Here is a 25841-nt window from a genome sequence, read left to right as displayed (position 1 = left end):
TATTTGAATTTAGTTCAGCACAACAAACATGGTTATATGTTGGAGACTATTTTCCTTTTGCAAAACAAGTGGTTTCATTTGTGTGAAACTCATTTCTTTCTTTCTTTGCTAAGTAATATGCCGAGTTTATTTTAACTGAAAGTTCATATATTTTTGCATCATCGTTCATCTTTTTTGTGTCTGGAAACCTTTTACTACCGCAGATTCTTTGGCACAGTTGCTTGCAGCCAACACACTGTTGCAGCCTGCTGCAAGTCATTTGATGTCAGGAGTGTGCTGTTAGATTTTCACATTTGAAACTGTGTGACTCTGCCACAAAATCTGTTTTCTGGTTAATCTAGGCTTGCTGAAGCAGTACTTGCACATTATTGTGTCTTCCTCCAGATCGTATGCAAGTCAGTTGAAGTCAGATAGCCAGCTAGTCTGGAACTTTCACTTTTCCTCAGTAACCTCTAATGCAAGGCAAGGAAATGGCCCATAGAACTGAGACACTGGCCTGTGAGCACGTGGTACTGTCCCATGAAAGTGTCTCGTGAGTGCCAGTGACCTGGAAAACTAACAGTACAGTACACTTAATGCTCTAACCCCCTCTCCAGTTCAGGACAAATTAGCAGTAGTTTGAAATCTACACCACTTACAGATGATTTCCTTAAAGTGGAATGAATGATTTCAGGTAATTTGGCGATCTCTTAAAATCCCTTGCCAGACTCATGATATCCACAACCTTCTCTCTGAGGGTCTTAGAGAGCACTTTTGATCATGGCTTCATGACACCACACAAGTCAATAGCTAAGAGAACACCAGACCAATATGCAGGTTGGAGCAGGTATGTAGGAATAGTTGCAGTTTAAATAAGACCGGTTCTATCTTCATACTATGTAAAAAGGCTCTAACCATTGGCACCTAATCTGAAACACCTGATTCTGTAAAAGTATAGCAGAACGTCCAGAACAAGAAGCTGCAGGCAGTGATGTTTGCCAATTCAAGTTTGCCCTAGAAACATAAAAGTCTGTTGAGGTAAAGGTCTGACTGAGAGTCAGAATGTCAGTGGGTCAGCACTATCCCTGGCAACGAATACATTTGCCATAGAGTTTTTAGTGTTGTTCATAGAGGGATTTTTGACCTTAAGTGGCATGTTGCAGGTGCTACCTCTGTCCAAGGAGCTAAAGAGCAGGTAACACAAAGTGAAATCGCTTGATTCCTTACACCTCACTCAGACTTCCCCCGTGCACACATTGGTTTGTTGTTGTTGTTTAATTAAGTGTATGTTACCTACTGTAGCATACATTATAACCTGCATTAGCCTATATTATACTGTAACCAATAAAACTGAAGATTAAGATAAGTTGGAGTTATTTTATAATTCATAAATGATACATTCTATAACATTGTGCAATTTAAAACATAACCCTATTGGTTGCATATATAGACTTTTTTTTAGTCTGTTCTTTGCTATTTGAAAGTTTAATCTAAACATATTTTCCAATCTAATTAATGATTCCTACTTTTACAGGTAACGGCTGCAGAGCTGAGTCCTGTGGTTGAAGCAATTAAGCACAAACAGAGCTGTAGCTGTGCCGATTGTGCACAAAAGCTGAACCATGCTTTTATGTTTGATTTTGTCTTTATAGGTATAATTGGGAAGAAACATGTTGGACCAGAAACTGTTTATCCATTTGACTTTGCACACACTGAGGAGAACAGTTCAGTTCTACAAGTGGGCAGGAATATTACCAGAATTAAATTGCTGGTCAGGCAGTTCTTACAGGCTAAGGATGATCGGTAAGGTATGAAATATAGAATACTTGCTTGTCTAAATCAGCGTCCAAATTTTGAAGTTTTTTTTTTTTTAAGAATTTTTATTGTTGAAATAATAATAGTAATAAGTCATAGAAATGAAGTTAAAATCAGTAGTGATCTGAGAGCAAAATATTTGAATAGTCTGCTAATCAGTCTTGTGTTTGCATATAATTCTTTGCTATTCTTTGTGATGAAAAAAACAAGATTAAATATGGATTAGTTGACTGAGCAGTAACAAAGGTAGTACTTCTTTTATGGCAACTGTCATATCTTTGGGGAAAAGCTAATTGTATTAGTGATGGTTGTTTTTGTAAACAAAGCATCTGTTTTAAAAGTGTAGAACACTAGACATACATAAGTAATTGTACATTTATGTTTTCCTTGTAGCAAATGATTAAAGCAAAGCTACAACATGAAATTAAAGTTTTAAATGCAAAATCAATTATTATTCTTTATTCCACATTTTCACTATATACCCTGTTTGTGGTAATAAAACACATAATACTATTTTCTAAGCAGGTCGTGGTGGGCTGCAGCCTAATCCAGCAAGCATTGGGAGCAAGGCAGAAACAAACTCTGGATTTGGTGCCTGTCCATCACACGGGAACACACATCCCCAACACACAATAGGGCAAATTTAGTACTGCAAATCCACCTAACCTGTATATCTTTGGACTGTGGGAGGAAACCGTAGCACCCAGAGGAAACCCATGCAGACATGGGAGGAACATTTAAACTCCACATAGTGAGGACCTGGGTCTCAAACCCTGGTCTCCTTACTGCAAGACAGGATCCCTACTTACTGCACCATAGTACCTCCCTGTTACTTAATATAATACAAATATAAACCTTTTTTTCCCTTGTCTTTTGATATATGCATTATAATATCTGCTTTCTCTATTTGCATCACGGATTAATGTTTGTGATAATTCCAAGCACTGAACAGTATTTTTCATTTTTATAAAAAATTGTTTTCTAGTGCCTTTTTCCTTTATGTTGCATTCCATGATCCACACCGTTGTGGTCATTCTCAGCCTCAATATGGAGCCTTCTGTGAGAAGTTTGGAAATGGAGAAACTGGAATGGGTTGGATCCCAGACTGGAAACCTCAGTACTATACCCCAGAACAGGTTAAGGTAATGATGGGTTAAATGTCTCATTTTAACATGTTATGCATATGAACACAGTACTAAACTATACACAGTGACTGCAGTATATCATTAGTTTGCTAACAGGTGTTATCCACATTTTCCCCAGCTTTTTCACTCTGCTGACATACAGAGCCTGTACTGCATTCTGACATCATCCATGCTCTTGGATTATACTGAGAGTTTGGTGTTGTGTTGTCTGTGTGGTAAATTTGAATAAAATGCAGAATTTGCTCCTAAAATGTCATTTTCTGGTTGCCACAAAGGGGCCTGGTAGTACCTTTTCCAGTTTGTTTGCTGTTTTGTTTTTTTTCAAATACCCAGGAGAAATGGCACATTTTAAGTGAAGGGGTGTTTGTGCCTTAGCAATTCTTGTGTAGTGCAGTGCAGCTCTGCAGTGGAACAGTAAATAAATTAACTAGCTTTGTATATGTTAATAGTAAATAAGAAAATGATTTCCCAGTGCAGGCAAACTGGCAAGCATTAGCACTAGGAGGAACACTTGGATAAAGAGCACAAATAAAAAGGAGAGCATTTAAGCAGTTATCATATTTATAGTTGCATTGGATTAGGAATAAAGGAAATGGCAAAGAGATAGTTTCTTACAATTAGACTAGAGGACATCTAGTTTGAGACTAAAACAATTTCAGCAGGCAGCTTAAAAGTGAGTCAGTAGCAGAGGGAAGAAAGTATTTAGTAGTGAGACCATCTAAAATAGTTAATACGGAGGCTTAGAGAGGGCCATGGTTACTGAATTTGTGGAGGTAGCTAGCTTGAGTTGTAGTAAGAAATTGGCAGATCTTGCCCAGGTGTCCTTTAGGGAGATAATGTGCACTCCCAAAGTGGCTGAAGAAGAGACTAAAGATCAGAAAGGTAAAAATAGGTGAATCACAGATGCATGTGAGCGCAGAGAAAGACACGCACACTGTACTACAACATTAACCCCAGAAATTGAGGTTTCCAACCATTTCCAGGATGTGGCAGATATGGACAGTGGTTCTAATAACTCTGAGGTGATAGGTAGGGAAGAGGAGACCCATCGAGTTACCTCAAAACCAGTCCCCAGAAAGGCAGAAGTAGTGATAGTGAGGGACTTGATCATTAGGGAGGTTGAGGCACAGGTATACTCCAGAGACAGAGAATCTACTCAAGTAGGAGACCATCCTGAAAGGGTGATTGGCTGTTGGCGGAGCAGAGGTGAATCGTGTTGTCACAGGGTTTAGATGGAGAGGGTTGTGTTTTACTAATATGCTGAATTCTATGAAAAAAACAAAAGCATATGACAGAAGTGCATATGATATTATTTATTTTGATTTTAATAGGTTTTTTAATGAAATACCACATGAAAGCTGAGTGATCAAATAAAAACATTTCAAGACACAGTGTGCAACTGGGTATGAAATTGACTGAAACGCCAGAAGCAAAGGGTTATAAGTGAGGGGAACTTTTTCAAAATTAGATGATATTAAAAGTGGTGTTCCTCAATGGACAGAGCTGGGCTCTTTTTAATATACATAAACGTTCTGGACAAGAATATAATGAATAAGCCAGTAAAGCCTATTTATGTTGTTTTAATGTACTTGTGCCACTTTCAACAGCTGATGGCATCTGGTAATATTACTAATAATTAATAATTGCTTAAATAAAACTAAGTCACATTGGGAAGCTTACATGCAAATGTGTAAAGTGCATTGAAATTGTGCGTTGCTTAAGTGACATGCAGAGATCTCTTGGTGGGCATTGGCTCAAAAGCGGACAAGGGATACGTTTCACAGAAGTGTTTGTTACGTTAGTATACAGTATCCTAGACAGTAATCTGTGCGTATTGTAAAGTATATCAATTTTTTTCAGGTAATTTGAATGTTACAGAAGTTCTTGACCACACAATGAAAAAAATTACAGTAAGACTACAGTGATCCCTCGCTATATCGCGCTTCGACTTTCGCGGCTTCACTCCATCGCTGATTTTATTTGTAAGCATATCTAAATATATATCACAGATTTTTTGCTGGTTCGCGGATTTCTGCGGACAATGGGTCTTTTAATTTAAGGTACATGCTTCCTCAGTTGGTTTGCCCAGTTGATTTCATACAAGGGACGCTATTGGCAGATGGCTGAGAAGCTACCCAACCAGAGCACGTATTACGTATTAAATAAAACTCCTCGATGATATATGATATGCATCCCACGCGGTGCTTCGCATACTTGAAAGCCCGAACAGCACGTATTGATTTTTGATTATTTGCTTTTCTCTGTCTCTCTCACTCTCTCTGACATTCTCTGCTCCTGACAGAGGGGGTATGAGCAGAGGGGCTGTTCTCACTCTGGCCTAGAGGATACGTACGCTCCTCTAAAAAATGCTGAAAGTCTACCTTCACATTGCTCCCTTCCTTGCAGCTGCTTTGTCCGGCGGTGCTTCGCATACTTAAAAGCCCAAACAGCCCTATTGATTTTTGATTGTTTGCTTTTCTCTCTCTCTGTCTCTGTCTCTCTCTCTCTGACTCTCTGACATTCTCTGCTCCTGACGCGCACTCCTTTGAAGAGGAAGATATGTTTGCATTCTTTTAATTGTGAGACGGAACTGTCATCTCTGTCTTGTTATGGAGCACAGTTTAAACTTTTGACTAAAGGGTGTTATTTCATGTCTAGAGGGCTCTAATAATGTTTAAAAAAGTATTTAGAAGGCAGTAAACAGGTTTTCCATGCTCTAACTGCGAAAATATTCAATTTATAAATAAAGAATCCTACTTTGCGAAAATTCATTTATCGTGGTAGAGTCTGGAACGGATTAACCGTGATAAACGAGGGTTTACTGTACTGTCTTGTATGAATGTAAAACTTTCTTATAATATACGAGATAAATTTCAGTTTAAAAAAAATCCAAGTTTAGGGATCTTTAATTATGTTATACATATAACTTTGTTAGAATTAGGGAGGTTAGTTTCATTGTCAATATCAGCCTAATCAACATATTAGGGACGTGGTCTGTTCCTTATGAGTGTTTCTTGTTATGAATACAGCCTTTTACAGTTATATTAATAATAATAATAGTAAAACACTATATTTATTCGTAGGTGCCTTTCTAAACAGTCAAGGACACCGAACAAAAGATAAAACACACATTATAAACTAAATTAAAAATACACAAATTAAAATCAATCAGAGCAATTGTAATCAAAGAGGAAAAGCAGTCTTAAACATTAGTTTTAAGTTTAGATTTGAAAAATTAGAATGAATCAATATTTCTAAGCTCGGATGGTAATGAGTTCCAGTGATGGTGGTAAGATGGATGAAGGGGACAGACAAGTGGATGGAAGAAGAGGATCTAAGGGTGTGGGAAGGAATGACATCATGGAGGAGGTCAGATAGATATGGAGGGGCAAGGTTGTGGATAGCCTTAAATGTTAACAGGAGAATTTTGAAGTCAATGTGGAACTTAACCAGTAGCCAGTGAAGCTGCTGCAAGACAGGAGTGATATGTGAGTAGAGGGGGTGCTAGTAATGATGCAGGCAACTGAATTCAGGATCATTTGAAGCTTATAAAGAGATTTGCGAGAAAGACCAAAGAAAAGGGAATTGCAATAATTCAGACGAGTAGTGACAAGGCTATGAACAAGGATAGCAGTTGTAAGGGGAGTGAGGGAGGGGTGAATACGATTAATGTTACGCAGGTGGAAATATGCAGACCAGGAGATGTTACTGATGTGGGACTGAAAAGACAGAGTACTATCAAGGATGACACACAGACTATTAACCTGTGGGGAAGGAGAAACAGAGGAATTACCAATATCAAATGAAAAATTATCAGTTTTAGATAATGTTGGTTTTGTACCAATGAGGAGAACCTCAGTTTTGTCACTATTTAATTTAAGAAAATTTGAAGAAAAACAGGATTTACTTTCTGCTATGCAATCAATAAGTGAGGGTGGAAAGGATAAAGTAGGTTTGCTAGTGAGATAAAGCTGGGTGTCGTCAGCGTAACAGTGGAAGTTAATGTTATATTTACAAAAGATATTGCCAAGAGGAAGGAGGTAAATAATGAAAAGGAGGGGCCCCGGGAGAGAAGAGTAGTGTGACAAATAGTGTCAAATGCCACACTCAGATCAAGAAGGATGACAATAGTGATTAAACCAGAATTAGCTGCCATAAGGAGGTTGTTAGTAATTTTGATAAGTGCCATTTCTGTACTATGGAGGGAGCAAAAACCATACTGGAACTATTCATACAAATTATTTTGAGATAAATGAGAATGAAGTTGAATAGCCACTATTTTTTCAAGAATTTTGGAAGTAAAGGGTAGATTAGAAATAGGACGAAAATGACTGAAATTAGTAGAATCGACACCAGGTTTTTTCAGTAATTGGGGTTATTGCAGCAGTTTTAAAAGATGAAGGAACGGTTCCAGTAGTGAGAGATGAGTGAATTATAGCAGAAATAAGAGGAACCAAAGAAGGAAGGAAGGCTTTAACCAGAACTGTGGGAAGGGGATCCGGTTGACAGGTGGACTTTCTGAGAAAGTAGGAAGCTGAAAAGAGGAAAATGAGTGAGTAGGTGGATGAAATTCAAATGAAGTACTGGAGGAATCCGTACCGAGGTACTGGTGTATCCTCTGGATTTTTTCATTAAAAAAGGGCATAAGGGAATTGCAAAAATCAGTTGAATAAAGATGAGAAGGTAGTGAATCTGGGGGTTGTGTGATATTATTAAGCAATGAAAACAATGACTTGGTGTTACCTTTTTTGGAAGAAATTATGTGAGTATAATAGATTTGGTTTGAGCAATAAAGTCCTTTTAACTCTTTTAGGGCTAATTTTTTTTTTGTTTCTTTTCTCCCAGGGCTGAATATTTTTCCAAAAACTAACATTTTTTAAAAAAGAACACAAAGCAATTGTTTAACATATCAAATCAACAAAATATATTTACTTTTGACAAATGTTACTGTCTTGCATGTTGTATGAGCCTGCATACTCTATGATTTCACATACATATCACATACATTTTACACAGCAAAGTCTGATCTCGCTCAAAGCAGCCAATTTCAGTCATTGCCACATTGCACTCCTTACAATATGTGTTGCTTTGGTGCCTATTTTTCAATTGTCTGTTGCTGCACTTTCTCACATATATTGTTAGTGTGTACTGTAGAGAGACAAGTCACCCATTTGCCATCGTGCCATGCCACTGCCACCAAGTTTTCTGCCTGCATGAAAACCGTATTGTCACTTCTTTTCATCTTCTGAAACTTTATGAACTTTATGTATGGCATTATAGCCTGGCTCACCCCATGGGATTTGCTTCTGTTTATTACAGAAGTGAATAAAACTTTGCAGCAGCACGTACCTAAGCCACCAGGGGACAAAACACGCTTGGACCAATGCTCCCTGAAGTTATATCACCAGTTCTGTCCCATCTCTATTTGTAATGCCACAGCGCGCTTCATCTCGTCTTTCGTTGTGGGTTTCCACTTTGAAAAACGAGAATGCAATGCAAACGCAGCCCGCGATTCAAAAAAAATCTCTTCCTACCTGTTTGTCTCGTCTGACAGTAGCTGAAAAGCAGCATCAGGAGAGAGCAGCCTGAAGTACAGCAGTTGGTGATCTGTCGTGTCCAACAGCAAGCCATGCCGTCTTGTAAACTCCGGTAGCCAGATCGGCTCTCAACGGATCAATGTCTGTGCATTTATCCTATGCGAACCTTGCCGTAGATGCATCGGCTGCGCGAAGGCACTCAACTGGCAGCAGATCCGCTGGCGCGGCATCGGCTTGTGTCTGATCAGCTGATGCCTGCTTCTCACTCTCTTGCTCGATCTCCTGATCACTGCCAATAAAGTCCGATTCTGAAAAATCAACAGTCCGACTCCGCGATAATGCGCAAAACATCGTCTGCCGAGTGTTTTCTTTTCTGCACTTGCATTGCTGCCTTTTCACATGTCGGTGCCATCTTGCCTTTGTTTACATTTCGCAACTCACGCACACGCAAGGTTTAGTTGCCGAGTCAATGAGTCTAGCATTCCTCCAAGCACAGAGGGAATGCCTGTGACGTGACAGTGAGATTTGTCGCCATTAACAGCTGATTGTCGCCCCCTATCCCTGGATGTCGACTTTTGTCGACATTAGCCTTCAACCCCTCCTGTCGACAAAAGTCGACATCCGCCCTAAAAGAGTTAATATAGTATATGCTTTTTATACATCTCTTTGTGAACAAAGAGTCCAGTTTTTTTTTTTATTTTGTTAAAATAAAATAACATTCCATACAAATAACTCAAGTTTTACAAAAAAAATGTTTGTAACAAATCCTCAATTTTTTCTAGCATACTTTTCAAGGCTGCCCCTAAGCAATTATTTACACGATTCTCCAGATCTTTAATATTCTGCCGCAGCTTCTCGTTTGTCTTGAGCATATCATTATTTTCTTTCTTTATATCTTTCTTGAGCTCCTTTATGTCTTGAGCGGTGGCTGTGGCCATTGCAGCGATCATTACCTTCAGTTCAGACAGATCGTTTCAGTCTTCGTGTAAAGTCTCTAGTAAGAAGGACATTGGTATTATCCATATGTATATAAAAATCCTGAGAAGTATTATGTTTGATGAAACAGTAGATAGGTGTGTAAGGAAAACAGAAAAGTCATCATTTGATTTAGGGGGTAGGTAAACAGCTGCAGTGATAGTAGGAGTAGGTCTAGTCAATTGACATACAATGGATTCAAAACAGCTGAAGGTAGGAACAGACAACGGCAGGACTTTTCACTTCCACAAGACCTCCTCCCTGGCCAGAGCCACGTGGTTGACAGATGTAAACAAACCCCGGGGGAATGGATTCATTAAGTTGGGAAAAGTCATGAGGTTGTTGCCATGTCTCAGACAGAAAAAGTCAAACTTTCGATCAGTGAGGAGATCCTGGATGAGGTGCCCCTTGCTCATAAGTGAGCGGATGTTCAACAAACTGAAGTTGACAATGGTGTTATCACATTTGGCAACGGTGTTACCCGACCGAGCTAGGCTGGCTAACACACTGTGGTCATTAATCCTGCCTATGTTACGTGGAGGACGTTGAGAGTTGGACCAGATGGAGTTTGTTATTTTCGAGGTGTCAGCCTGGAGACTCCGGCGGGACCCACGATGCATGTATCTCAGACGGGGGAGGAATACAATGTCTGGGTAGAGATACAGTGCAGTCAGCGGAGTACTGAAGCATGGCCGTCGCAGGTTAGATAGCAAGCGACTGGAGGGACCAAACAAACACGAACCAAATAAATGTCCTACCAGTCTACATTGTAGGCGAGATCGCAGACATCTGGAGAACAGAACCAGATAAGTCTCAAAACAGGGTTAGGCTGAAACTAGTCCATACACAACCACACTGGTGTCAACAAAGTCACCAGTCGAGCTATAAATAACTGAAAAATAATACTCGAAGAATAAGTCTGCCAAATGAAAACAGTTGCTCAGTCCAATAGATCGTAAACTAATTGTAAAAAAAAGTTACCGGTGCGGTGACCAGTCCCGCCGGCGTTCGCTTAACAGGAAGAAAAACCGGTAGTGTTCTAATGTGAACTGCATGAAAAGTCATTTTGTTTCAGTGAAGCACCCTGTATAGTGTCATTACTCACATATTTATTTTGTTAGTCTGCAAAAAGCTATTCAATGTGGGACATGGCAGTATATAAGCTGCCAGTCAGAAAACAATCCTGGATGGAGAGCCAGCTCTTTGCTAGTCACACTTACATATTCACAAGGGGCCAGTTTAAAGTTGCCAGGTTAACTGGAACTTATTGTGTGCTGGTTAGCTGGTACTTGCCCATGGTTATAAAAAATGAAACCCTACCAGCCCATCCCAAAATAAAATATTAAAAGTATTTGCTTGAATTCATGCAATTAGTAATGAAATAAAACAACATTTAAACATTAATTTGATTAACATCTACTGAAATTTCAGAAACAATCTAAGTGGGACTAATGTGGCCTAAAATTCCTGCCTTAATGGGTATGTCTTTACCATGTAGTTAATGTAGTACTAGGGTGTTGTACCATGTTAGCCATTATGAATGTAGAGAAAAGCAAAGCAAAATGACACGTTTTATTGGCTAACTAAAAAGATTACAATATGCAAGCTTTCGAGGCAACTCAGGCCCCTTCTTCAGGCAAGATGTAATACAGAGACTAAAAAAAATAATAAGTAGCTTTCCTCTTGACATCAGGGATCATGTAAACAGTTTAATTCCTGAGAACCCCAAAATGGGTTACTTCTACATGCTTCCTAAAATCCACAAAGAAGGGAACCCAGGAAGGCCTATAATCTCAGGAATTGGCTCCCTTACAGAAAATGTTTCAGGTTGGGTGGAGCACATCCTTAACACTAGAATTACCAGAGCTTACGAAAAAACTCATATGTCCGGCCCACCTTAAATCGCTTCTTAAATCCGTTCACACCTCTCCGCCAGCATCCTTTGTCCTCTAAATGTGCTGATAAAAGACAAGCTGCCAGCAGCCGGCTATTCCATTCCCCCACCGACTTAGAACGTTAGTGAACTTTTCCCAGCTCACGCCTTGATTGTTTACCTGGGAGTGAAGTGCAGTTTTACAGTGGAAATGATAGATCGTTATTTGGAAGACACGCATGTCCCTGCTGCACTGAATAAGCGCAGGCGCTCTAACATCACCCCTCCCCCAAGAGATAACGCACATGTTGTTCTTTTTTTCTTTCATTACACGTGGCTTCCCTTTTTATTTATATATCTAGTGACTTCTCTGCCTGTCTGTCTCTCTATTACGCAGTGCTCTGTCTGTCTGTGTGTTATGGATCTTAAAAATAAGTTATAAGGACAGTTGTTCCTGTTAATTGCAGTCTCAATTGTTAAAAAAATATTTTAAAAGGAGCATCCCACATGAAAATATAACGATCTCAGTAACTGACATTGCATACCAATGTATAAATTTTATGTCCGTTTGAGGTTTAAAAGAAAAGAAAAAAAAAAAGCAACAGTTCATCCCCAGTGGGGAATCGAACTCAGGTCTGTGAGGCAAGGAAAAGCTGCTCTGCGCTAATAGACAAATCTTAGCGCACTACGCCACAGAAGCTGTTGAATCATTCTTGAAGGTTTTGTGAAAGTGTTTATTTGATCTTTGGAACTCGGGCTTTACATATTCTATAGTTTATGCCTACTACATTTTGTAACATTTATTACTAAAATATGAAAAAGTTTCTGTTTTAACAATGTGTTTACACAGATTACTTTAGAAACGGAACACGCATTTCATGCGTGTCTTCCAAATAACGATCTATCATTTCCACTGTAAAACTGCACTTCACTCCCAGGTAAACAATCAAGGCGTGAGCTGGGAAAAGTTCGCTCACGTTCTAAGTCGGTGGAGGGATGGAATAGCCGGCTGCTGGCAGCTTGTCTTTTATCAGCACATTTAGAGGACAAAGGATGCTGGCGGAGAGGTGTGAACGGATTTAAGAAGCGATTTAAGGTGGGCCGGATATACGAGTTTTTTCGTAGGCTCTGGTAATTCTAGTGTTAAACCCCTCGCCCGCAATACAACCAGCTACATCCAGGACACCACTGACTTCTTAAAAAAACTGTCTGCTTTAGGCCCCTTACCTGAGGGAACCTTACTGGCCACAATGGATGTTGAGGCACTTTACACAAACATCCCCCATGATGATGGCATATTGGCATGTGAAATGTACCTCAAACAACATAATTTACCCACAAAGTCAGTAATAGAAATGATAAAATTCACTCTGACACATAATCTATTCTCTTTTGGACAAGATTGCTACTTGCAACAAATGGGGACTGCAGTGGGCTGTCGGTTTGCACCTCACTATGCAAACCTATTTATGGCAAAATTGGAGGAAGATTTCATGTCAATGTGCATCATAAAACCAATGTTGTATCTCCGTTACATAGATGACATCTTCATAATCTGGACTGCCAGTGAGAAGGACCTCCTCCATTTTCATAATGAATATAATTGTTTTCACCCCAACATAAAGCTGAAGCTGAATTACTCAAAAACAGAAGTTAGCTTTCTTGACACCACCGTTCAAAAACCGACAGACAGACGGACCTACCTGAAAAGTGATAGCTTCCACCCCAAACATATAAGGCGCTCCATTATTTTTAGCCAAGCAATACGGTACAATCGTATTTGCTCAGACCCGACAGACAGGGATCAACAACTGCAGGAGTTCAGAGAAGATTTCATCAGACAAAGTTACACCCCCAAACAACAGACACTCAAATAAGAAGAGCTACTGCCATACCCAGAGACAACCTTCTGGAATATAAAAACAAAGACAACAAGAACCACATCCCCCTTGTTGTCACTTACAACCCACATCTTGAAACAGTTCGAAAAATTATAAAAGAACTTCAGCCAATACTAAACAATGACCAAACACTGAAAAATGTATTTCCTGAACCTCTCCTCCTGGCATACAGACAACCACCAAACCTTCAACAACTAATTGTATGAAGCTCCCTAAGTGAACCAACAGAAAATGGCACATCTCCATGCCTACAGAAAAGATGCAAAACATGTGCCCACATCTATGATGCAGACCGTATAGTTATACCATACTGCCGACTTGAACATCACATAAAGGGATCATTTTCCTGCAGATCATCTAATGTAGTCTACCTAATTTTCTGCATGAAATGTCCTGACACTGCACTCTATGTGGTAGAAACTGGACAAACACTCCGCCAGAGAATGAATTTACACAGGTTCCACATTAAACATGGCAACACAGATGTTACTGTAGCAGCCCACTTCAACAGCCATGGACACTGTGAGAGGGACTTTAAAGTCACAGGGCTTATGGGCAACTTCAAAACATAGCAAGAGAGAAAAGAATGGGAAGTTAAACTCATGCTAAAATTTAATACATTACAACATGGATTGAATAGACACAAGAGTTTTATGGCCAGATATGAGGATTGTTTACATCTCTCAGAATGACAGACAACCTGTCTACAGATCCACATTGTTTTGAAAAAACTCATTACAAACTTCAAAAGACTTTGTTGGACAGTTATCTTATCCAGAGATCTTGACAATACATTGTTCTTTTCTCTCTTGTTAAATTAACCCTAGCCTGAATGAATCTATTAATTTTTTACCTTTAAAAAGAGCCTGAGTTGCCTCGAAAGCTTGCATATTGTAATCTTTTTAGTTAGCCAATAAAAGGTGTCATTTTACTTGGCTTTTCTCTCCATGTAGTTAATGTAACAGTAAACATGGGGTGGTTTGGCTATTACACACTTTCTTTTGGTGGTACTTTAAAGTACTAGGGTGTTGTAACATGTTAGCCATTATGGATGTACTGAGAAGTTAAGCAAAATGACACCTTTTAGATAGATAGATTTTATTGGCTAAGTAAAAAGATTACAATATGCAAGCTTTTGAGGCAGCTCAGGCCCCTTCTTCAGGCAATATGTAATACAGAAACCAGAATTCCCTGTGCTTATATAGACACTAGGACAGATACAGCATTGGAAAACCTTTAAGTGAGACATCTTAATGTAAAAAGAACTCACCAGGCTAAGATTCATTTAGCAAGAGAGGAGAACAATGTACAGTCAAGATCTTTTGATAACTGTCCAACAAAGTCTTTTGAGGTTTCTGATGCGCTTTTCAATACAATGTGGATCTGTGGTAAACATTCCTCATATCTGGCCATAAAATTCTTGTCTCTATTTAAACCATGTTTCAATGTTCTAAATCTCTGCATGAGTTTAACTTCCCATTCTTTCTTGCTGTGTTCTGAACTTGCCCATAAGCACTGTGACTTTAAACTCCCTCTCACAGTGTCTGTGGCTGTTGAAGTGAACTGCTATAGGAACACCTCTGTTGCAATGTTTAACGTGGAACCTGCGTAAGTTCATACTTTGGTAAAGTGTTTGTCCAGTTTCTCCCACATAGAGTGCAGTGTTGGGACATTTCATACAGAGAATTACGTAGACCACATTAGATGATCTGCAGGAAAATGATCCCTTTATGGTATTCCCTGCCTGGAGTTGACATGTTTTCCTGCTGGATTTCCACAGTGTGCTCCGGTTTCCTTCCAAAGATATGCAGATTTGTTGACACTAAAATGATGCCAGTGTATGTGAGTGCTTGCATTCACCTTGCAATGAGCTGAAGCCCCATCTAGGGATTGTTTTTGCCTTGTGCCCAGTGCTAGCTAGAATGGACACATCCCTGGATTGGTGGATTTAATCATTAAACATTATTTTCAGAGATATTGCGGTAAGGTGTCCTCAGAATTTAATGGATGTTCCTGGCAATTCACAACACAGCGAAGCTGAACCTGTTCTCACCGTGATGATATCTCGCACTGCCACCTGGTGGATTCTTCCAGATGTACGTAAAGTAAGCAGTAAAACGCTTGCGTAGCAGGAGTGTTCTCTGGAGCACGCATTGCGGGCATGAAGTATAAACCTGGCCTAACAGTGGACGAAAAAAGCAAATCTCAGTTTCCTCCTCATAGTAGACTTTGTTCTGCATATATTTGATGGCGGGGCGAATGGCAGTAAGACAGCCATTCCTTAAAGGACGAAATTGGGCCTTGAAATACTGGCTATGGACTATTGCAGACTAGACAAAGTCTCCTCTTCACAGTATAAACTAAGATTTGCTTTTTTGACCACTGACAAGCTGTGCTTGAAGCTGTTGTGCTATGAGGCACCTATCACTCAAGTTGGTGACTCTCAGAAACTTGTCTTCTGATTGGGTTGTGACTTTGGTTCTGCCAGATCTCTTCCTGTCAGAGATTCATCCGTTTGCCTTTGGATTATGTAGGACACTATACTCACTGACACTTTGATATATGTATACAGTATATATATATATATGTATACAGTATATATATATATATATATATATATATATATATATATATATATATATCAAAATACCCGCGCTTCGCAGCGGAGAAGTAGTGTATTAAAGAGGTTATGTAAACATATACATACATATACATATATATATATACATATCTACATATACACATATCTACATATACATATATATACATACATATATACATCCACATATACATATATATACATACATATACAAATTTACACATCTACATATATATATATATACATATGTACATATATATACATATAAATATATACATATCTACATATATATATACACATATATATACATATGCACATATATATATATATATATATATATATATATAGAAATACATATATACATACATACATACATTCACATATATATATATATATATATATATATATATATATATACTAGCAAAATACCCGCGCTTCGCAGCGGAGAAGTAGTGTGTTAAAGAAAAAGAAAAGGAAACATTTTAAAAATTATGTAACATGATTGTCAATGTAATTGTGTTGTCATTGTTATGAGTGTTGCTGTCTTTTATATATATAATATACACACACACACACATAAACATATATATACATATACATATATACATATATATACATATCGGCATATACACATATCTACATATATATATACACTAGCAAAATACCTGCGCTTCGCAGCGGAGAAGTAGTGTGTTAAAGAGGTTATGAAAAAGTAAAGGAAACATTTTAAAAATAACGTAACATGATTGTCAATGTAATTGTGTTGTCATTGTTATGAGTGTTGCTGTCATATATATATACATATATACATATACACACACATATACACACATATACAGATATATTTTATATACATATACACATATATTTTTTATATATATTTTTTTTTATATATATATATATATATATATATATATATATATATATATATATATATATATATATATATATATACACATACATACATACATATACACACATAGATGCACTTACAATAACATAGAAATCAATATAAACAACATTAACATCATTATCATATGAGAATATGAAGTAATATATAAGAAGCACATTTCATATAAATATAAATTATTAAACAATAAAATCTTCTTCTATAATTTGCTACCGTGGCTTTTCGTTGGTCTGTCCAGGATTTTAAATCACATGTAGCTTGCAAACCGTTTCACGTATTGACTTGAAATGTGGTACACATATAATACGTCACGTCTGCTATCCGCTTTATGGGTGATGAATGTATTACTCTTTTTATGTTTATTTTATTTTAGAATCTACTCCTATCTGCGCACACCAGGGCGGCCGTGGGCAGATGCGTATGGTGTATTCACTCCATGTTATCGTGCATTGCGCTGTCACTGGTATTTTGATAAAAGAATTTGAACAATATATAAGAAGCGTATAAATTATTAAACAGTAAAACATTAACATTTAAGAAGTAAAGTTACATTGAGTACTACTGCAGTGCCTTCGGGTATACCTCATTTTTTCTTTGCCCATTACATGCTTAAATGTATACATTTTTTGGTGTACCTACCCGAGAACACGCGACATATAACCGACCGTGGGAGAAGCATGGATTTTAAACACGCGTTGAGTTCATCTGCTGGTCTCCCTCGTGGAATAACTGGTAATGTTTGACTAAAATCTACAGCGAGTAAAACGACATTACCTCCTTTTTTTTTTTTTACGATCTCTGAGATCTTGCTTTTTTCGGTTGAAGGCTTCATAAGCTCTTTTATGTTCAATGTTGTAGTTAATAAGTACTAATTATCCCAAACCATCATCTTTGAATGTTGCAAGACTTTCGCCTTGTATGTAGATCGGGGTAATTACATTCATTGCATTCCTAGTCTGAATCACAATCTGATTGTATGGGTGGTTACCTGGCACTGTAGGGTTGCCACCCGTCCTTTAAAATACGGAATCGTGCCGCGTTTGAGAATGAAATTGCACGTCCTATTTTGAATCAATACTGGACGGGATTTATCCCGTATTTTTTTTATCATTTTTTTTTGAAAGCAGCGTCTCATGCAAATCATCCCACACGCATTTTATGAAGATGCCTCCTTTCCTACTTTTGATTGGGTAATACTTGATGTCATCGTTAGTTTGATTGGTGTTTTTTAACTGTCCAGTGAGGAGGGCGTGTCTTTTAAGTACAGTCTGCAAAGTGTTGGCACTGAGATGTTGCGTCAGCGCCATAGTTGAAGCCCCTAACGTTGCGGTCAGCAAGTCGGCTAACATCCGCCATGTGCCGTCTTTCAGTTGCGAGAAGCAGATCATAGAATGGTTGAAAGTGTTGCCCCTAACGTTGCGCCACGGCGTGTGCTTCGTTTATACCTCGTGTCTTCTCATTAAAGTTTTATCTCGCGAATATGTTATTGCAATCCGCAGCGGGAGCGTTTCTATAAACTTAATTTAAACTTACGTTTTATACCGTGCTTTGTTTCCCTTATGAACATGCTTGTATGCTTAACTCGCTCCGTTCTCAATTGTTTAATTAATTTTTTGCTCTTCGCTGTTTGCGGCTGTTCCTCCATTTCCCCCTACTTCGTTCTTTTATCTCGCGAATATGTTATTGCAATCCTTAACGGGAGCGTTTCAATAAACTGATTGAAAATAGTTTTGCATTTACCTTTTTAGTAAAAGGCGAGCTTTTAAGCCTGAGAAATCACCCCGTAAATGCACACGTTTAATTGGACATGTGTTAATATGTATGGTTACACAGTATTAAAAGACAGTGAACAACGTCAGTTACCTTTCTTCCCGCGTTTGATAAAAGGTGAGCTTTTAAGCCTCAGAAATCACCCCGTAAATGCACACGTTTAATTGCACATGTGTTAATATGTATGCTCACACAGTATTAAAAGACAGTCAAAAATTAACGCCATTTACCTTCGTTCCCGCGTGTGACTCGTGCTGTAAATGTCTTCCTTGTTTTTAGTTCACGTGATTACGTAGGAGGCGTGATGACGCGATACGTGACTCCGCCTCCTCCATTACAGTGTATGGACAAAAAATATGTTTCAGTTATGACCATTACGCTTTGAATTTCGAAATGAAACCTGCCTAACTTTTGTAAGTAAGCTGTAAGGAATGAGCCTGCCAAATTTCAGCCTTCCACCTACACGGGAAGTTGGAGAATTAGTGATGAGTGAGTCAGTCAGTCAGTGAGTGAGTCAGTCAGTCAGTCAGTCAGTGAGGGCTTTGCCTTTTATTAGTATAGATATTTTTTTTTGCAGTTTCTCTAAATAAAAGATATACACTTCTAAGATTAGTAAAGCACTGTCTCATTTTCTTTGTTAATTGAAGTTTTCTTGCCATTATCACCAGAATTTACAACTTTGTGCAGTGTAATATTGTCCAAGTACTACTTCAGAAGGTATACTAACACACTCTGTTCCAACTCTGCTTTAAGATAGACAAAGGATTTTTAAGTAATCGACAGAAGTTGGGACACCTGTGCAAATTGTTTGCTTCAAGTTGCAAGGCTTAACTTACTTTAATTGCTACAGAATATCTGTAAATTGTATCCTTTTAGTTGTTCCCTGAAGAAGGCCCTTTTGTAATATTTCGATATTTCCTTTTTTCATTTTTTGCCATATATAGCTTTCCTCAGTCAAGCATTCTTTTTAATTTAATAGTTAATTCTAGCCCTGCATTTAATAAATTGAATAAAAAAAAATCATAAATCTTTTTAGTTTTACCAAATATATTTTGCTTGTTTAAAAATCTTACAGGTCCCATATTTTGTTCCTGATACCCCAGCTGCCAGAGATGACCTAGCTGCACAGTATACGACAGTAAGCAGACTTGATCAAGGTGAGCATTGTGTGCAAATTAAAAGCAGATGTGCCACACTTTTAACTTTTTAGCGGATTTTTAAAAATTCTTACTCCTAAAGTGTTTTAGTCAAATGTTCATTTCTATTTATCCATAAAACAGAAACAGAATCAGGTAAAGTAGCAAATTAAAAAAATCCAGCCTAATCTTTTTACCCACTCACACAATAATGTAAGCTCAAGAAGGGGAAAAAATACATAGTAACTAAGACAAAAAATAGCAATTATTTTAAAATAAATACTTTAGTGGTAAAGTTGCCCCCATCTATACCTCCTGAAGTAGCTGAAAAATATACAGTAATGCATATTTGAACATGCTCACTGGACATAAAACTTCCTGCCATCTTCACGGTTTTCATTATATGTTTTGTTTGCATATATTTATACACTGGGATGTAATTGTATTAGAAAACAGATTAGTTTTAAAATGAGAAAGTTTTTCTTTGTTTTCTGTTTGCAGGAATAGGCTTAGTTCTCAAAGAGCTGGCAGATGCTGGATTTGAAAATGACACACTGGTTATCTACAGCTCTGACAATGGAATACCTTTCCCTAATGGGAGGACAAATTTGTACTGGTCTGGAACAGCAGAGCCAATGCTTATCTCTTCACCTGAGCACACCCAACGTTGGGGACAAGTAAGCCAAAGTTTTGTCAGCTTATTAGGTATGCTTTTTATGCTTATTTTTTATCTTGTGTTTATCACAATTTTTAACATTTTCATTTTGGGTGTAAAAGCATCATTTTTTAAGCTAGGTGGTATTATTGTAGTTATAAAAATAACCACTAGATGCTGCTCTAGGACAAATTGTTTATACATACACATTTGTATATGCATCTTTTTGTAGGGTGGCCTCTATAATGTGTATTAATTTTTTTGATTATTTGTTTATCTTATATTTTAGAAGTGCTGCACAGTTGTATTACATTTTTATGATTAAAGGCTTATTGTTTTGTATTTATTATGGTTGGGTGATATGCTTATTTAATTCTCCATACATTTTAGGTAAGGTTCAAAATTATCTTAATTTTAAGGAATTACTCAATATAATGTAAATATATAAAACAAAAAAAACTGATTGTTTATTACCCTTCCATAGTATGTTAAAAAGGAAGCAATAATTAAAACAGATTGTGTTTGTATCATTTTTACATTTTATTTTTAAAAGTGTAATAACAAAACATGGAAAAACTAAAGGTTAATTAACTTTTTAAAATAGGTAAAAAGGCAAACTACTTATGCAGGCTTTTAATTTCCTGTTAATAAAATAGGAGATTTTGTTCTAACCTGCAGTGTACATTTTCACTTCAATATTTTGCTCTTCTACAAGTATTAGAAATTCTGCATTATGGTCTTGTACATAAATGTTTTGTCTTGGTAGAGTACTATATTACTCTACTTTCCCCTATTGTATTATTAATATGTAGCCTTTGTCAGAACGCGTCAAATCTCACAGACTTACCACTGTTTATAAGGTATTATAGTATATAACTTCTTCTCACCTTCTCATCTACATCTATAACCTCAGGCAATTAGGTGTAGTAAAAGACAACCAAGGCAGAGTGGTGGCTCTGAGGCTAAGGATCTGCGCTGGTAACCAGAAGGTTGCCGGTTCGAATCCCCGTCACTGCCAAAAGAGATCCTACTCTGCTGGGCCCTTGAGCAAGACCCTTAACCTGTAATTGCTCCAGGAGTGCTGTACAATGCCTGACCCAGCATCTGACCCCAAGGGGTATGCGAAAACTAACAAATTCCTAATACAAGAAATTGTATAAGGCGAAATAAAGAACAAAAAAAAAAAGTTAAATTACAATTTAAACAATGTATTATTGGTAATATTAATAAATAATAACAATATGCAAAGTACATTTGAATATTGGCAACCATACAACCTGATTAAATGGTAATGTGTAGTTTCAGGCGGCACACAGACTTGTAGTTATTTAAAATGTCTCTAGTTAAGGCATCATTGGTGCTCAGCTTTCTTCAGAACAGGCCATATGCCTGTTCCAATATGGCTGCTGGACTGTGTTCTCCATTGTGTTGTCCTTTCAGCTCATCAGTTTGGTAAGAGAGAGAGATGCTCCTTCATCAGATGTTAGTAAGAGAGAGAGAGAGTGAGGTTGAGCAAGCAGATTTATAGATTCTCTGTCCAACCCCTAGAGCCAATAGGACATCATGGTACTTAAAGGCTTCTGATACAAGCCAATTCCAAATAGCAATATTTCAGACCAATGGGGGAATAGAACATCTTAAAACCTACCACCCCCCAAGACCATATGTTAAGATGAAGCTTGGCAGTTAGGCAGCCTGGCTTTCTTGCAGGGGTGAAAGACTTTAGCAGAGGACACTTGCTAAACTGGTTTAAGGCACTTATCCACCCCGCCCCTCCACCCCAACTCTGTCATAAAATTCAAAGAGACCTATTCCTGGTAGGGGGAAGGGGTTCTTAAACCATCAAACCATTGCTGTTATTATCAATAATGTAACACTGATATTACATTGCTTTGCCTAAGTTACAAATAAAGACATACAAAATATCAAGTTATATGCAAAATCTCACATCACAACAATAATGAAGATTTTATTGACTGTAGTAACTACAAGCCAGTTATGTTTCTAGCAGTCCCAGAATGTTATTTAAAAGTTTGTCCAGATTTATACTTATTTACCAATTTATTATTGATAAAACGGAAAAGGAATACAGCAAAAATAAATCAACAATACAATCTGATTTTTTGGCTATGTAAGAACAAAAGCAAAACATCACCCTACCTGAAATGGCTAATTAAACAGAAACACAGTAACACATTTATTTTTATGAATTTTATCTGGAGGATTGCAAGATCATCATCAGACTCACTACTCCCCCAATTGGAGATTATAAAACATATAAATATTATATTAAAAATAGAGGACATATATACAAACATTCTGGTATTAATAATCTGCAAATACTTTGTAATAACACACAAACACTAAACATGGTACCGGAACAATGTAAAGATTCAAGGGATGATAATAAATTAGAGTTTTATAAAGTGAACAGGTCTTTGAAAAACTAAATAATTTTCCCCACTGTTTTCTTGCATTGTGATTCCTCTAATTTTGGGAACTTACTCCGTGGAGTGACTCCAATTGAACACAACACACAATGAACAAAGAACATAAACCCCAAAAAAAGAACAATAATGCCAATAGCAGATGTTGAAAGGTAATCTCACTGGGATTCAGTACAGGGCTAAAATCAGACACTGACTGTACCAAGTTATATTGTGTATGTGCGTAGACATCTGAAGCCCATTTTCACCAAAAAAAGTATTTCTTTGTTAATTATTTCTGTTTAAAGTACAGTAAAAAAAAAACAGGTGATTAACATGTTCTTATACATTGCAGAATTTAATTGCAATTTTTAAAACACAAAAAACAAAACTGCAGTATTGTCATTATCAGGAGCAATGTATCGGAGTAAATGTTGCAATATGGGGGTGGGGTGCCTGGTAGTTACCATCCCAAATAGCCAGTTGGTGAACCAACAGCTTTATCTCTGCTACTGCCTTTGGAGAGTCAAGGCTATTCCATAGTGTATAGCCAGCCCTATCATCTAGTTAAGTCTGTTGGCATCTCCAGTTCACATGGCGATTCACATTCTAATGAAACACCTGAAACCAATAATTTGGAGGGATGTCCAAATATATTATACATATTATGTTTGAAGTCCAGCTGTGGTAAATTCAGGAAATTCAATTGGGTAATTTGATATCCCTTGTGATTTCTAGTGTTGTAAATTGATATAGGAAATGAGATCAACAACTACCATCGTCATGTCTGACATACCTACCAACTAGAAGTCATGTAAAGGCCTTGTTACATTACATTACTTTTCCAGCAATTTCCAGTTGTAGGCTTAATTTACATAATCATAGTGAATCATAGTATAATCTGACATGGTCTGGTAATGAGATCAGTAAACACACTTGCCAAGTTTGACATTCCCTCTAGCTAGAAGTCATGTAATGTGGCATCAGCTTCACTAACAACTGTGAAATATATGCTTTCTCTACTGAGGAATAGCTTAGAGTCTCTCTCCCTCTCCCATCATCTATATTTTTGGAGACGGCATAGCCAAAATACATATTTAAGATACGACAAATTGCAAACTTTGGATTCTTCCACTTAGCTAAATATCCACCTGGCAATCTAGCTACTTGTCTGTGATGGAGTTTAGTGTGTGGCTGTGCACAGCCATTTACAGTATATTGGGTGATCTATGCGAACAAATGTCCAGAATGACTGAAAATGGTGGCAATGTACATTCTGTACTGTTCAATTCCTTTGTGTATGTGAATGGTATTACTACAATGACAAGATCTCAACACAGAATTTTCTATATTTCTGTCTTATTATTTTTTGAGTTCTTAGTTTAACATACACTTAGCCATTACTGTGACATCCCTTCTTTGCCTTGTTTTTGATATGTTTGTAAAGCTAAATATTAACACTACATCTATCATCTCCACTTTCTGTTATAACAAAAGTATTCTCACCTGGATTTGGCAGAACTGTGATTTGAAGCTGCATTGTATAAATTAAGTCGGACATGTTATAGCCACCCATCCACCTTTTAGAGCTTTTTTGTCGGTGCTACATAACCCTCCAGAATGATATCAACCCTTAGTATAGTTAACTAACACTGCAAAGACAATCACACAGTTTGTAATGGATCATAATTTATTGGTCCCATGGAGACTCATAAATTCAAATTTAAGAAAACATTCTTTCTACTCACCAGTACGTCATAGTTACTCAAGAATTAATTATTTCTTCATCAATGACAATTTATTGTCAATGATCAAACAAGATATTAACAGATACCCTACCCTCAATTTCACCCTAGCAGGGAGAATCAATACAGTCAAGATCTTTTTAAGATTCTGTTTTTATTTCAAAGCATCCCTATATACATCAAAAAACAACTCTTTAAGAAATTCGCTTCAATTATAACCTCATTTACCTGGCATGACATTCCCTGACTTTCAGTCATTAACAGCTATATTTGCTACTCCCAGATGGGCTTAAAGTGGATAAGGATAAATGGATTGTAATAGCCGATACCACACTACTAGCACATGGACTTGTGATGCTTAACTGGAAGAATCTGAAACCACTTTTATTAAAATCAGTGGGTAACTGATGTTATATATTATTTGAAAGTAGAAACAATCAAATTCTCACTTATACAACATGTCCAAACCTTTTTTAAAACATGGCAGTACTTAATTAAAAAAATTCAGAACAAGCATTTATAAGGGGGGGGGGGGGGTGTCTTTTTTTCCCCCTCTGTTTTCTTTTAAAATTGGTGTTTCTTCTAGACTGACATCTGAGTTTTTAGGAACTCTTAAGTGGTAATGCCATGATGTTTCTTTTCATTGGGGTAGAGAAAAGCCAAGCAAAGTGACACCTTTTATTGTCTAACTAAAAAGATTAAAAGATTTCATTGGGGTACAAATTCAAGGTAACACACAGGCCAAACCCCATTTAGTTATCCATTAACATAGGTAATACCAGAGAATACACAAATGAAATGAGACAAAAGGTTGTTCACCTCCATAAATCAGACACTAGCTCTCTCTGTCTCATATACTGTATAATATGAATAGCTGCATGTTTGCAATCTCCATTTCTATTCAAACAGATGGAGCTGTGATAAATCTGTCTGGAAAAGAACCAAAGCCTATTTTGACTCCACATACTGTACAGTAAGGTAGAATGAATTAAAAGGCAAAACTTTGTCTATCGATCAGAATTGACAGTTGCAGCAATTGATTGCAGCCTGGTGTTGCCAAGCCTCTAAAACTACAATTCGATGACACTACCATGCCAACAAGTTTACTAAACATTACTTGAATTTTTATTACAGCCATGTTCTTTAGTCATTTAAAACAAAAATATTTTTTTGCAACAAACATCAGAGGTTGGTTTTATGTAAAATTAGTTAAATTCATACAAAAACCAAATGACCACTATGAAGCATGTTGGTGGATCTGTATCGTTATGGCCTTTGTCTTCCAAAGGTTCTAGAAAACTTGCTAGGAGACATAATATCATGGACTACATTAAATAGCAGGATATTTTAGATTGTATTGTAGCTGCCTCTAACA

General features: G+C 37.3%; 1 protein-coding gene across 1 annotated transcript in view; it reads left to right on the top strand.

Moving 5' to 3' along the window:
- The window catches only part of sgsh (N-sulfoglucosamine sulfohydrolase (sulfamidase)), a 59111-nt gene that overhangs the window by 18302 nt on the left and 14968 nt on the right, over positions 1 to 25841 (top strand). Inside the window, exons 4-7 of the mRNA XM_028819303.2 lie at positions 1632 to 1782; positions 2780 to 2936; positions 19580 to 19661; positions 20142 to 20345. Of these exons, the coding sequence (XP_028675136.2) occupies positions 1632 to 1782; positions 2780 to 2936; positions 19580 to 19661; positions 20142 to 20345 (594 nt within the window). The remainder of the gene's footprint in view (positions 1 to 1631; positions 1783 to 2779; positions 2937 to 19579; positions 19662 to 20141; positions 20346 to 25841) is intronic.

Source organism: Erpetoichthys calabaricus, chromosome 14 (assembly GCF_900747795.2).
Source record: "Erpetoichthys calabaricus chromosome 14, fErpCal1.3, whole genome shotgun sequence".
In the NCBI taxonomy this organism is placed as follows: Eukaryota; Metazoa; Chordata; class Cladistia; order Polypteriformes; family Polypteridae; genus Erpetoichthys; species Erpetoichthys calabaricus.
The sequence above is the reverse complement of the archived record's forward strand: the minus strand, read 5'-3'. Positions and strand labels throughout refer to the sequence as shown.